The following is a 15,958-nucleotide window of genomic DNA, read 5'->3' as shown; positions in this document are numbered from 1 at the left end:
CACGAGGTCGGCATCCGGCGTGAACTGAACTTCGGGCCTGGTTCAAGCCCCTAAATAGCTGTCTCTAGCCAATCAGATTTCAGCATAGTGATACTTCCTGTAGGCCGTGGCTCGAGCTCCCCCTGCAGGAAGTAGTGCTCGGAATGTCTGTTTCCATTATCTTGTGTGTAAATAGCCAGTGTTTACCATGGTGCTTTTGGGTACACCTTTGGGCATAGACAACCTCGTCCTCTGTGGTGTTATTTGGGTTGCCGGCCCTCAGGGGCTACCTTGGCTCTGGTATAACACTTAGCCTGTTATCTCCCTGATTGAGGACAGGGAAAGAGCTAGTCAGGAGGCAATGTAGCATATCACTCTTGCTTCTCCTCAAACTAGATTTTAAATATCTTTAAGCTCTGATGGTCTATAGCAAATACAAATAAAATAGAAAGTACATTGACAGTTAAGAATGACAATATATTTCCATATATATCATAAATTTGTGGCATATAATGTCAAATTAGAAACATACATGATGACAAATATTTCCTATATTTGTATTGCATTACAGATGTTAACTGGGCAGTTGTATTATTATTTCTGCTGGGAAAGCTGGGCATCACATGCTCATTTGGTATCGTGGTGGTTTACACTGCAGAGCTGTATCCAACAGTCATGCGCAGTGCTGGTGTAGGAGCCTCATCTACCATATCTAGGCTGGGTGCTATGGTTGCACCATTTGTGCCACTGCTGGTAAAATTCTGAATTTCTTTCTAAGACATGAGTTCCTCATACATTGTAAAATTTCTAGTTACAGTTGTTGCACACTGTTACAAATATTAGTTTAATAATTAATTTTGTGACACTTGTCTTACTGCATTTTTTGTATTATTTCAGGGCACTTACGTTGAACCATTGCCACTGCTACTATTTGGTGTAGTGTCACTGCTTGCTGGCGTGCTCTCTCTATTGCTACCTGAAACTTTGGGAAGGAAGCTTCCAGATACAGTTGAAGATGCTCAAAATTTGTAGATAGTTGCCAAACAGAATTTGACCACAACAAATACATTTTTTAAGAAACTTCCATGTTTTGTTATTAAATGTTATTCACCCTAGTCAGAGTAATAGTTCCTCATAAGATGTTCTATAATAGTTTGTCTGCCTTAGAATTTACCTACTTATCTGCTCTTATGAAATTCAGTTGAGACTGTTATCCTATGCAGAACCATTTTTAACAATGAAAAATTGATCAAACTCATTACAAGAAAAACACTGAGAGAGAGAATGTTTTTAAAAAACTGATATGCTAATTTTCTATAAAAAGAGCATCACATTGTGCATATTGATTAAATATACTTTATTTGCAATACACAGGTAAATACATATTGTTGTAGAGCCTTAGTCACACTATTTTGGTAATATGCAGTACCAGTTTGAGACCCAAGTGCCAAAAGTGGTCACATGGTGCACCAAGATGAGAGGGGAAACAGAGATGCCTAAGAGCAAACCTTGTGCACATGGTGTATGATATTTATTAGGCCTAATAGAAGCAACAACATTCCAGTAACCATGGCTATGTTAAAGAACCACTTGGGAGATAACTGTGAATGTGTGTTTAAAGCACCAACTGATTTCAGTATCAAATAATGTCATCATTAATTATAAATGCATTAGAATGCAAACTTCTCAATTAAGTCCATATCTAATTGGTCCCAAATTTCACCCACCCAAGGCCTATCTTAACAAGAAATACAAAAGTAATTCAGCATATTACACTTTACAATTTACGGTACACTCATACTAGTTATGGCAGTGTTCCTGGTGTCATCTTCCCATTTAGGACCAATATTGCACTCATCTCTGCACTGAATTATGAACCCCTGAATCATCTTGTAAATCCTGACATGCGTATGATGCTCAAATCCTTCAATTGTATCAACAGAAGCACTGTACGCTTCACTTTTGAAATGACAACAGACAGGAAAATCTATGGGATTGAGATCACGTGACCTTGGCAATCAAGGTACAGGTATGCTTGACATGTCAATCTTGAACCATATTGGCACATTAGATACTACTTCATATCAACAACAAACTGTGTCTGTACCCCATCATGCATGTATCACATTCCCAATGCTGCTATAGGTAAGGTCAAGAGTCCAATTATATGGGGAGTTAATAGGAAAATATACATTTGTAGTAAACAAGACAACATTTCATACTGAAGTGAGTGGTGGCTCATAATCACACATTTACAATTATCCCATAAACGGTCCACTTGCAGACCCAGGTGTACTGGAATGTTTTTGCTTCTGTTATTATATACTTTCATACGTGTCAGTTTTCACTATTCATTATGATCCACCTTGGGTGTGTGATAAAAAATTTTTTATTGTAGTGTTTATACACAAATAAATAGTAAATCTCATGTGGCTCACAGCTTCATCTGATGCTATTTCAGTAAAAATCTAAACGTCATATGCCATTGTTGCCTGGGATATCCCATGGCATGAGCTCAGTCACCTATTGGAAAGGGTGTTCTTCCTCCATACACATTGGCACTTTTGCTTACAGATATGTGAGGACTGCATTTTATATGTATTGTAGAGTGCAGGTGAGTGTAATGTTATGTTTGTGTTGGATGATGATGATATGATGATGATGATGATGATGATGATGATGATGATGATGCGAGAAGGGAGAGGGTGAAACCCAGTGCCAGCACATAGCTTACTCTGTTCCAATAGCACCAAGGGGGTAGCTGCGCCTAATGTCACCATCTGATGAATGGCTCACCATCAGCAGTGTCACATGCCCTCACTTCACAAGATACTATGGAGAAGTTTAGAATTTAATCCAGGACATCAGTACAAAGACTGGTGAAGAGGAACTTTACACCATCACCTCTCCTCCTCTTGCTGGCCAAACACTGGAGGTGAAAATTTCATCCACCACCACGATTCAAACCAATGCATCACCATACAGGCATGTGTTAACAACCTCAGTTATGGAAGTGGATGCCATATTATTGATGGTTGTGTAAGTTTAAATTGGGGTTGTCACCACCAGTAATCAAATCCAGAGCCATCACATGAAAAGCGTGAACATTATCATTCAGTTAAGGAGGAGTAATAAGTATTCTATTTATGATGTGAGTAAAATGCTTCTGACTGGATATTATTAACACAAGGCTATTTTGACTAATAAACTGTTACTGCTTGCAACAGAGAAAACTGGGACCTCCTATCTGCTCTTATTGCACCCTTCTTAATAATTATTGTTTTACACATTTTTAACTTTTCATTCAAATATCTACAAAGTACACGTGTAGCATGTTCCTGAATCTATCAATACTTTGAACATACTTTGCCTCTCCTGAATTCATTATTTGGGTGTTTGTTTTCAAGGTGTAATTTGTTTTGCTGAAAAATATACGATGGAACTTTGACTGAGCTAATCAGCCAAGCTGAGCATGTTGACACCACACACTAGAAAAATGCATTCTGACCTTAGAATAACATATGTCAGTTCCTGTGAAACTAACTAAGGTACAAAATAATTGTAATCAAAGTTCAAATACTCCCAAAATTACTTTTGCCGTATGTATGATTAGGCCTGTTAGATTCCTGCTTTTACCACTACGCTTTTGCTGTCCTAATTTTTAGGAACCACATTTCACTAATTAAGCCACTAACCAAGAATTTGCATAAACTTGCATCTATGATTACAAATCTAAACATGGCTTTTGTATCATAAATGGGTTAATCCTAACTCAGATGCACAGAGTGGTTCCATGAGCTTTTGCAATTTCCTAAACTACTACAGATTTGGGAAACAAAGTGACTGCAGTAACATATAGCCTATTTGAATTAGCAAGATCTGACTTAGCAATTTTTCAAACTAAAACAAAGTTTAAAAAATCACAATTTATCCTTACACAGCATTAAGTCATGCCAGTCTTTGTAAGACCAATTCCCACCCCAAATAAGTCAGTATGGGATTAGAAATCTTAGAGGCAACATCTATGTGGAAATGGTGGAACCCAAGGCTAGTCAGTGTTACGATAAAGTCTGTTTCCACTTAGTATACGTTTTTGAAACATCTTAATCAGTCTCTGCAACTTTCTGAAATATCTTACATTTCTATATGCTGGAATATTCTATGTTTGTAAAGACATCTGTGTTCTGCAATACTCGATGTTTGTATAACAAGTTGCACACTCTGTAGTCGAAAGACTGGCTTTTTGCACCTTCCCACACTCCATCCTGTGCAGCCCTCTTCATCTCCAAAAAACTACTGTAACCTACATCCATTTGAGCCTGTCTACCATGACATCATTCCTTACTGTACTTTTAATGTTGGCGAAGTTTTTAATAAGGATATTGGTATGTTTTATTATTATTGTATGATACCTTTTGTATTGAGGACTTTTGGACATTGTAAGGTGGATCAAGATGAAGCTATTTATGTGTGGTGTAAAGGATCTATTGTTTCTGAAGCTTTAAAACTTGTTGGTGATTTGACTGAATATTGTCATAAATAAAGAAGACCCCTACCCCCCCCCCCCCCACCCCGCCCCAAAAAAAGGAAAAAATCCAGCTACACATCAATCTTGCCAAACATTGAGAAGAAACTCTTGGTGTTGCAACCTACATCCATTCGAACATGTCTACCGTATTCATCTCTTGGTTTTGCTCTGCATTTTTTTACCTCCCACAGGTCATTCCATTACTAAATTGATGATTCCCTCATGCCTCACAATATGTCCTATCAACTGATCCCTTCTTTTACTCAAGTTGTGCCCCAAATTAATTTCCTCTCCAATTCTGTCCATTACCTCCTCATCAGTTATGTGATATACCAACCTAACCTTCAGCATTTTCTGTAGCACCACATTTCAAAAGGTTCTATTCTCTTCTTGTCTGAACTGCTTACCATACACATTTCGCTTCCATACAACACTACACTCCAGAAAAATACCCTCAGAAAAGACATCCTAACAATTAAATTTATATTCAATCTTAAATTTTTCTTCTTCAGAAATGCTTTTCTTGTCATTACTAGTCTATTTTAGCCATCACCAGTTATTTTACTGGCCAAATAGCAAAACTCATCTACTAATTTTAGTGTCTCATTTCCCAGTGTAATTTCTTCACCAACCCTTAATTTAGTTTAACTACATTCCATTACCCTTGTTTTAGTTCTATTGATATTTATCTTATATCCTGCTTTGAAGAAACACTCTATTAGTCTATTCCATTCAATTACTTTTCCAAGTCCTTTGCTGCCTCTGACAGCAGTACAGTGTCATTGGCAAACATCAAACTTTTTATTCCTTCTTTCTGAATTTTGGCTTCCTTTACTGCTCGCTTAACATACATATTGAATAAGATCGAGGATAGGCTACAACCCTGTCTCACTCCCTTCTCAAGTGCTTCTTCCCTTTCCTGCCATTTGACTCTCATAACTCCCCATCTGGTTTCTGTGCAAGTCGTAAATAATATTTTGATACCTGCATTTTACCCCTTCTAACTTCAGCATTTCAAAATTGTCAAAAGCTTTCTTTAAGTCTACATATTTGGCAACTAGGCAAAGTAAAATGACGAAAACTGAAATAGAAGTAGTACATCATTCCAAAGGTCTGTTGTACAGTCAGAAGATCATGGATTCCACGCCAGCAGTAAGTTACCTGCACATGAGGCCTCCATCAATGTTTTTCAGAGATGCTGGTCAGGACCCAAATAATGGCTGAAAGGATTTTACTGAACCACCAAATACAACAGGTGGAATGATTTGATGTGTTTTGGCAAACGTATGCTTTTACTTGGGCACTGCAGCCCAGCAGTGGTTAAAAAATAATGAAAAGAAAATCAATTGCTCAGAAAAATTCCAGTGTTACTGAAGAAAGAATTTGGTGACAATCAAAAGCAAGTCTGCTTAGCAGAAGGGCATGTGAAGAATATGCTCCAGCATCATGGCGAAATGACAATCATATATACAAAATGTTTTCGCTCTTTGCAACACTGTGAACCCAAATGTGACAGAAGTTGACAAAATTTGACATTTCATTCAAAGAATCTCAGGAGGCATGTATCAAGCTCTTCTGGTAAAGGATGTCACAACAATATGAGAATTCTCAACTTCAGAGGAATTCATTAAGTGGTGCCAGCACATTGAGGAAACACAACAGAAGAGGCAGACAAAATAGGTATTATCTCCCAAATATGGTCCCTAGGGCAGTTTTGGAAGACCACCTTGCTTCTCTCATATGACAGGCAGTAAGAGAGGAGATAAAGTATTTTGTGACAGCCAGAACTCTCAGACCGAGTAGACAATAGATAGCAGCCATGAACATCAACCTCATAAGTCAGAATATTGAATAAGAGATGTGTCAGTCTTTGGCACTGATCACCAACACCTGTTGAATGCATCATACAGAACAGGCTCGGCCAACTCCGACCTTTACCATCACCGTCAGACCACCACCCAGCACCTGAGTAACTCTTGTACAACCAACCCCTCCACAAAATAAGACACCATGCAGGATAATAGATATTTAGAGGGCAGAGAACAACACGCTGGTCTGTTTTCACTGTCAGTGCCCTGGGCATTTTGTGCGCTGTTGCAGAGAAAGAAAATGTGTGATGGACAACTATTATGCTGCAAGACATGAACCACAACAGTCCTATTCACGCCAGTCAACTGCAGATGACAGTAGTTGACATGTGGACCAAAGCTCATTGCCATACCCTGGTCGAGGTCACTCCATAACATGCTGTAGCTATTCCTTGTCATCATACAGAGGTATCAGCCATTCGCGTAGCTGCCGAATTCAGGAAAGCTTGCGTGTGGTGACCATCTCTGGAGGGAGGTGAGGCCACCATGGATAAAAATCCTCCATGGGCAGCAGTATCAAGATAACAGGAAGTCTCACTGATGTCATCATTGATGGTTAACTACGAGGTGCATTCAAGTTCTAAGGCCTCCGATTTTTTTTCTCCGGACTGGAAAGAGATAGAAACATGCACATTGTTTTAAAATGAGGTCGCGTTCATTGTCAATACGTCCCAGAGATGGCAGCACCGTATGGCAGATGGAATTTTACCGTCAGCGGCGAGAATGAGAACTGCTTTAAATACTTAAAATGGTGAGGTTTTCCTTACTTGAACAGCGTGCAATCATTCGTTTTCTCAATTTGCGTGGTGTGAAACCAATTGAAATTCATCGACAGTTAAAGGAGACATGTGGTGATGGAGTTATGGATGTGTCGAAAGTGTGTTTGTGGGTGCGACAGTTTAATGAAGGCAGAACATCGTGTGACAACAAACCGAAACAACCTCGGGCTCGCACAAGCCGGTCTGACGACATGATAGAGAAAGTGGAGAGAATTGTTTTCGGGGATTGCCGAATGACTGTTGAACAGATCACCTCCAGAGTTGGAATTTCTGTGGGTTCTGTGCACACAATCCTACATGACGACCTGAAAATGCAAAAAGTGTCATCCAGGTGGGTGCCACAAATGCTGACGGACGACCACATGGCTGCCCATGTGGCATGTTGCCAAGCAATGTTGACGCAAAACGACAGCATGAATGGGACTTTCTTTTCATCGGTTGTGACAATGGATGAGACGTGGATGCCATTTTACAAGCCAGAAACAAAGCGCCAGTCAGCTCAATCGAAGCACACAGATTCACCGCCACCAAAAAAATTTCGGGTAACCGCCAGTGCTGCAAAAATGATGGTTTCCATGTTCTGGGACAGAGAGGGCGTAATCCTTACCCATTGCGTTCCAAAGGGCACTATGGTAACAGGTGCATCCTACGAAAATGTTTTGAAGAACAAATTCCTTCCTGTACTGCAACAAAAACTTCCAGGAAGGGCTGCGTGTGTGCTGTTTCACCAAGACAACGCACCCACACATCGAGCTAATGTTACGCAACAGTTTCTTCGTGATAACAACTTTGAAGTGATTCCCCATGCTCCCTACTCACCAGACCTGGCTCCTAGTGACTTTTGGCATTTTCCAACACTCTTCGTGGCCACACATTCACCAGCCGTGCTGCTATTGCCTCAGCGATTTTCCAGTGGTCAAAACAGACTCCTAAAGGAGCCTTCGCCGCTGCCATGGAATCATGGCGTCAGCGTTGTGAAAAATGTGTACGTCTGCAGGGCGATTACGTCGAGAAGTAACGCCAGTTTCATCGATTTCGGGTGAGTAGTTAATTAGAAAAAAAATCGGAGGCCTTAGAACTTGAATGCACCTCGTAGTCCAGGCGATAGCAGACTCAGTGGCATATCATACAGAGTGTTTGCTAAAGAAGACTATGTTCCTTGATACAAAAGCGACTGCACTGAAGTTTGCCAATAGGAACATTTATTACAATGTTTGTATAAATAGCTGCACTCTTCGTGCAGGAGATCAGTTCTGTTTTGGCTGTACGCTGGCGTTCGTGATAAAATGTAGTTTTGGTGCAAAGTGTTGTATGTCATTGACACTGCTTTCGGGTTTGTGCCCGATTCTGGTTATGATGGTGGTGGTGGTTAGTGTTTAATGTCACGTCGACAACGAGGTCATTAGAGACTGAGCACATGCTCGGGTTAGGGAAGGATTGGGAAGGAAATCGGCCGCGCCCTTTCAAAGGAACCATCCCGGCATTTGCCTGAAACGATTTAGGGAAACCACGGAAAACCTAAATCAGGATGGCTGGAGACGGGATTGAACCGTCGTCCTCCCGAATGCGAGTCCAGTTTGCTAACCACTGCGCCACCTCGCTCGGTCTGGTTATGAGGTAACAGTACCACGCACAAGAAAATCTATATCTACATCTACATGGATACTCTGCAGATCACATTTAAGTGCCTGGCAGGGGGTTCATCGAACCAACTTCACAATTCTCTATTATTACAACATTTAAGTGCCTGGCAGGGGGTTCATCGAACCACCTTCACAATTCTCTATTATTACAATCTCGTATAGCGCGTGGACAGAACGAACACCTACATCTTTCTGTACGAGCTCAGATTTTCCTTATTTTATCGTGGTGGTCGTTCCTCCCTATGTAGGTCGGTGTCAACAAAATATTTTCGCATTCAGAGGAGAAAGTTGGTGATTGGAATTTCGTGAGAAGGTTCCGTCGCAACGAAAAACGCCTTTCTTGCAATGATTTCGAGCCCAAATCCTGTATCCTGTATCCTGTGACACTCTCTCCCATATTTCGCGATAATATAAAACGTGCTGCCTTTCTTTGAATTTTTTCGATGTACGCTATCAGTCCTATTTGGTAAGCATACCACACCGCGCAGCAGTATCCTAAAAGAGGACGGACAAACTTAGTGTAGGCAGTCTCCTTAGTAGGTCTGTTACATTTTCTAAGTGTCCTGCCAATAAAACGCAGTCTTTGGTTAGCCTTCCCCACAACATTTTCTGTGTGTTCCTTCCAATTTAAATTGTTAGTAATTGTAATACCTAGGTATTTAGTTGAATTTAAGGCTTTTAGTTTAGACTGATTTATCGTGTAACCGAAGTTTGAGTGCCTTTTAGCGCTCATGTGGATGACCTCACACTTTTCGTTATTTAGGGTCAACTGCCACTTTTCGCACCATTCCGATATTTCTTTTAAATCGTTTTGCAGTTTGTTTTGGTCTTCTGATGACTTTATTAGTCGATAAACGACAGCGTCATCTGCAAACAACCGAAGACGGCTGCTCAGATTGTCTCCCAAATCGTTTATATAGATACGGAACAGCAAAGGGCCTATAACACTACCTTGGGGAACGCCAGAAATCACTTCTGTTTTACTCGATGACTTTCCGTCAGTTACTACGAACTGTGACCTCTCTGACAGGAAATCACAGATCCAGTCACATAACTGAGACGATATTCCATAAGCACGCAATTTCACTATGAGCCGCTTGTGTGGTACAGTGTCAAAAGCCTTCCGGAAATACAGAATCGATCTGAAATCCCTTGTCAATAGCATTCAACACTTCATGTGAATAAAGATCTAGTTGTGTTTCGCAAGAACGATGTTTTCTGAATCCATGTTGGGTATGTGTCAATAGACCATTTTCTTCGAGGTAATTCATAATGTTCGCACACAATATATATTTTAAAATCCTGCTGCATGTCGACGTTAACGATATGGGCTGTAATTTAGTGGATTACTCCTACTACCTTTCTTGAATATTGGTGTGACTGTCCAACTCTGCACTCTTTGGACACGGATCTTCCGTCGAGCGAACGATTGTATATGATTAAGTATCCAGCACACTCTGAAAGGAATCAAATTGGTATACAGTCTGGACCAGAAGACTTGCTTTTATTAAGTGATTGAAGTTGCTTCACTACTCTGAGGATATTTACTTATACTTTACTCATGTTGGCAGCTGTTCTCTATTCAATTCTGGAATGTTAACTTCGTCTTCTTTTGTGTAGGCATTTCGGAAGGCTGTGTTTAGTAACTCTGCTTTGGCAACACTGTCTTCGATAGTATCTTCATTGCTATCACGCAGAGAAGGCATTGATTGTTTCTTGCTGCTAACATACTTCACATATGACCAGAATCTCTTTGAATTTTCTGCCAGGTTTCGAGACAAAGTTTCGTTGTGGAAACTGTTATAGGTATCTCGCATTGAAGTCCGCACTAAATTTCGAGCTTCTATAAAATATCGGCAATCTTGGAGATTTTGCGTCTGTTTAAATTTGGCATGTTTACCTCGTTGTTTCTGCAACAGTGTTTTAACCCGTTTTGTGTACAAAAGGAGGATCAGCTCCGTCGTTTGTTAATTTACTTGGTATAAATCTCTCAATTGCTGCCGATACTATTTCTTTGAATTTAAGCCACATCTGGTCTAAACTTATATTATTAATTTGGAATGAGTGGAGATTGTCTCTCAGGAAGGCGTCAAGTGAATTTTTATCTGCTTACGTGAACAATCAGGTAATGAACACATTATTAATGTGATTTTGATTCATGTCCACAAGAACTCATCATTCTTCACACTAAAAAAATCATACAGCCTGAAAAACGTGCATGGTTGCTTTATTATCGTCCTATCTTATCCCAAATAAGAATGATGACTGCAGTATCCTGGATATTTCACGTTAAACAGCCCTTGATAATTTTGCACCAGGGTGATAAGTGTTGCATAATACATCGCACCTGTTACTTATTGCCTCAGCCATTCATAAATAGCGAAGTTCAGGTGGTGCCGTTCAGCCCATTATGCAACTTTACCAATGATGTCACCTGCTTCAGCTGCACACACCGAATGCGTTCCCCTACCCCCCTTCAACCCGCACCGACAGTAGTGACCACGTTTACCGCTGGTTGGCTCGAGAGGCGCGACCTACTGCACGCGCTCCATCTGTAAACACTACAGACATAGATCACAAAACCAGCCGAAATTTTTACATGATGTGTGCTTTCCTTCACTATTCTTACATGTATTTCTGGAACTTACACATGCGCAAATTACATTTGGTGTCATATTGGGAACAACGCTAAAAACTGAAGTTTGTACCGGGTGATCAAAAAGTCAGTATAAATTTGAAAACTGAATAAATCACGGAATAATGTAGATAGAGAGGTACAAATTGACACACATGCTTGGAATGACATGGGGTTTAATTAGAAGCAAAAAAATGCAAAAGTTCAAAAAATATCCGACAGAGGGCACTTCATCTGATCAGAATAGCAATAATTAGCATAAAAAACTAAGACAAAGCAAAGATGATGTTCTTTACAGGAAATGCTCAGTATGTCCACCATCATTCCTCAGCAATAGCTGTAGTCGAGGAATAATGTTGTGAACAGCACTGTAAAGCATGTCTGGAGTTATGGTGAGGCATTGGCGTCGGATGTTGTCTTTCAGCATTCCTAGAGATGTCGGTCGATCACGATACGCTTGCGACTTCAGGTAACCCCAAAGCCAATAATCGCACGAACTGAGATCTGGGGACCTGGGAGCCAAGCATGACGAAAGTGGCGGCTGAGCATACGATCATCACCAAACGACGCGTGCCAAGAGATCTTTCATGCGTCTAGCAATATGGGGTGGTTCTAATAAAACCCCATGTCATACCAAGCATGTGTGTCAATTTTTACCTCTCTATCTACATTATTCCGTGGTTTATTAAGTTTTCAAATTTATACTGACTTTTTGATCACTCAGTATGTAGTATAATATTTTAAAATATTTCATTTCCATTTAACTATGAAAACACCTGTGAAATTATGAAGCAGTCGTACAAAGAAATATGCATAATGTGCAATATACAAGTACGGTATCCAAATTAAGAAACGTAGTATGCAAAATATAAATTCTCTTTAATGTTTATTTATTTTTATTTTTTTATTTTATTTATTTATTGTTCCGTGGGACCAAATTAAGGAGAAGTCTCCATGGTCATGGAACGAGTCAATACATGAAATTATAACACGATATTATAAACAGATAAAATGAAATATAAAAAAACATATTCAGGTGACAAGTCGTAAGTTTAAATGAAGAAAATCAACAATGTAACACTGGAATTTGCTTAATTTTTTAGCTCTTCCAGGAGCTCCTCGACAGAATAGAAGGAGTGAGCCATGAGGAAACTCTTCAGTTTAGACTTAAAAGAGTTTGGGCTACTGCTAAGATTCTTGAGTTCTTGTGGTAGCTTATTGAAAATGGATGCAGCAGAATACTGCACTCCTTTCTGCACAAGAGTCAAGGAAGTGCATTCTATATGCAGATCTGATTTCTGAATAGTATTAACTGAGTGAAAGCTGCTAACTCTTGGGAATAGGCTAATATTGCTAACAACAAACGACATTAAAGAAAATATATACTGTGAGGGCAATGTCAGAATTCCCAGATTTTTGAATAGGGGTCGACAAGACGTACTCGAACTTACACCACATATAGCTCGAACAGCCCGTTTGTGAGCCAAAAATACCCTTTTGAATCAGAAGAATTACCCCAAAAAATAATACCATACGACATAAGTGTTCAGAACTTGATTATAAACAATATTTCTAGTTACATGTCCACAAGTTACAACACTGTTTTGTAAATATCTCTATGGCAACAACTCTTCATACCTATATAGATGGCTATTTTTTCGCCTACAGCCCTTAACACTTCGTAGTTGAAAACTGTCAATAGCGCTGCCAGACGTAATGGATTTCCTTAAGATGACTTGATTGTAGGAAAGTGTTAGTGCTAAAGAATAAATGTATTGAAAATTCGTGCAAGATACGGCATTTTTTATGTATCTTAGTATCGATGACATCGTATGTTTTGAACTGCGGAGTACACTCTAAGGCCCGTTTCACACTGGGACACTGGTGACGGTCACTGGCGACGTTCGGCGACAGAGATACATTCGTTTGAACTGGGGCGTTCACACCGGAACACTACATTGCCTCACCGAGCCACTGTGACCCAGCAGTGACTCACCTTCGCCACATCTGACGGACAAGGTCACTGTGTTCGCAGCACTCACCGCCATACATGCATTAGTTTGAATTGGAGTGTTCACACTGGAACACTGATCACAGACACAGCACTGCAGATTTGCCAACCGACAGCAAGTCATTTCTGAGACAGTGATGCGAAATATTCATTGTACATTATACTGTACACACTGTATTCATGAGCTTAGGTTTGATTAACACGGAAGATTTTGTAAGTGAAGTAGAAAGCCGTCCTGCTGTTTGGGATGTGAAAAGCGGTGACTATGGCAATAAACTGATGAAAACGAGTGCGTGACAAGAAATTATAACGAAGTTGGTGCCTGATTTCAATAAGAAGAACATGGATGAGAAAACAGAATTGGTAAGTTGTATGTTTCTTTCTCAGATTCAGTACCTTATTTTCCGAACCATAAAAGGCTAGCGAAATTTAGTTGCTACCCCTGTACAAGTCCATTTCACTAACTAATTAGTTGGCAATACCTGCGGTGTCGGACACCAGTGATCTGGAAGTGTTCACCACAGTCACCAGTGACCATCACTGGTGTCCATCAGCAGTGTCCCGTTGTGAAACGGGCCTTAAGGGTAACAGGAGGAGGGAAAAAAAAGACGCACCACGAAGGAGTTAAGCAAACTGGTCACAAATTGATATTCATACGGCCATCGACAGAAAATGCAAAACTGTAAACTTCGGCGGCTGATGGACGAGTGTGTCATGCTACAGCGCAACTTCACCACACAGCTGGCAAGGATAGCAAATAGACAACATGTCGATATAGGGGCATAAAATCTTTGCGAATTTGATTTCACGTGCTCAGTTGGACAGTAACTATGCCTCATAGGCAGGAGCGTTCACAATACATATATATGCAGATATTAGCATTTGAGAGAGGACGTGGGGTTGTGTTTAAAGAAGCTGCTTGGAGTAATTGGCGAATCACTCGGCATTTGAATAGGAGTGATGCACGAATTCGACGATGTATGGAGGACAGAGTGAACCGTGGCCGAATGCAGCATCAAGAAGGAAGCAGTAGACCTAGAGAGTCGACTGAATGAGACGACCGAACAATCGTCAGACAGGCGCTTGTAGCCCTGGATTCATCATTACTGTCGATCCGACGTGCAATTGGTGCTTCAGTGATCACTAGGACCATTAATAGGTGGCTCACAGAGAGGGGATTGAACTCACTGCGCCCTTTACGCCGACTACCATTGACCTCTGTATACCAAGAAGCAAATCTGCGGTGCTGTCTGGGGTATTCGGCCTGGAATCTCATTGACTAGCGTAGAATTGTCTTCAGTGATGAGTCCTGCTTTGAACTGAGCCCTGATGACCAGCGAAGATGTGGCTTGAGATGCCCGGACTATGGCGCGGTACAAACCTGACAGTCGCCCACCGTATGGCTCGACAGCCAGTCATTCCATTTCATAGCAAGACCCCTTTGGTTGTCATCTTACACAACAGCGATATGTTGACGATATTCCAGGTCCCGTTTTGTTACCCTTCATGGCAAGCCATCCTGGGCTTACGTTTCAGTAAGATAATTCCCGCCGGAAACGGCGAGAGTTTCTACTGCTTGTTTTTGTGCTTGCCAAACCATATTTTGGCCAGCGAAGTCGTTGAATCTCTCCTCAATTCAGAATGTGTGGAGCATTATGGGCAGGGCCCTCTAAGCAGCTCGGGATTTTGATGATCTAACGCGGCAACTTGACAAATTTGGCACGATATCCGTCAGGAGGACATTCCACAACTCTATCAATCAACGCCAAGCCAAATAACTGCATGTATAAGGGCCAGAGATGGACCAACTCTCTATTAACTTGCTTAATTTTGTGAAGCTCTTTCTCTTGAACGAATCAGCCAACTTTTCTGAAATTGTAATCATTCGTTTGTCTGTAAGTGTACATCATAACTACCGATTTCCGTCCCATTCGGATGATTCCTTTGCGTTTCAAATAGAGGTAGTAGCAAAGAAGTGATAAATTTAAACGTCATTCACAACGCTGCAGTTTTTCACGCATTTCGTTGTTTATGATGTCCTATCTCCTGGACTATGACAGCTAGGTGGTTCTTACCCGCACAGCGATTGTTGTCTGACAGTAAGGGATATCTACATCTATAGATATAGATGATTACTCTGCAATTCACAACTAAGTGCTTGGCGGAGTGTTCATGGAGCCACCTTCAAGCTATTTTTCTGCCGTTCTACTCTCGAAGGGCACGCGGGAAAAACGAGCACTTAAATCTTTCTGTGCGAGCTCTGATTTCTGTTATTTTATCGTGATGATCATTTCTCCCTATGTAGGTGGGTGCCAACAGAATATTTTCACAAACGGAGGAGAAAGCTGATGATTCAAATTTCACGTGACGAAAAACACTTTTGTTTTAATGACGGCCATCGACAGAAAATGCAAAACTGTAAACTTCGGCGGCTGATGGACAAGTGTGTCATGCTACAGCGCAATTTCACCACACAGCTGGCAAGGATAGCAAATAGACAACATGTCGATATAGG

General features: G+C 40.7%; 1 protein-coding gene across 7 annotated transcripts in view; it reads left to right on the top strand.

Moving 5' to 3' along the window:
• LOC124721760 (organic cation transporter protein) overlaps positions 1-1,063 on the top strand; it is a 306,826-nt gene extending 305,763 nt beyond the window's left edge. For all 7 annotated transcript variants that reach the window (XM_047246864.1, XM_047246870.1, XM_047246867.1 and 4 more), the window contains 2 exons: positions 551-732; positions 877-1,063. In XM_047246864.1, the coding sequence (XP_047102820.1) occupies positions 551-732; positions 877-1,011 (317 nt within the window). In that variant the 3' untranslated portion in view covers positions 1,012-1,063. The remainder of the gene's footprint in view (positions 1-550; positions 733-876) is intronic.
• Positions 1,064-15,958: the final 14,895 nt, after the last annotated feature.

The sequence above is a fragment of the Schistocerca piceifrons genome, chromosome X (assembly GCF_021461385.2).
Source record: "Schistocerca piceifrons isolate TAMUIC-IGC-003096 chromosome X, iqSchPice1.1, whole genome shotgun sequence".
In the NCBI taxonomy this organism is placed as follows: Eukaryota; Metazoa; Arthropoda; class Insecta; order Orthoptera; family Acrididae; genus Schistocerca; species Schistocerca piceifrons.
Note: the sequence above shows the minus strand (reverse complement) of the source record. Positions and strands in the feature narration are given on the sequence as shown.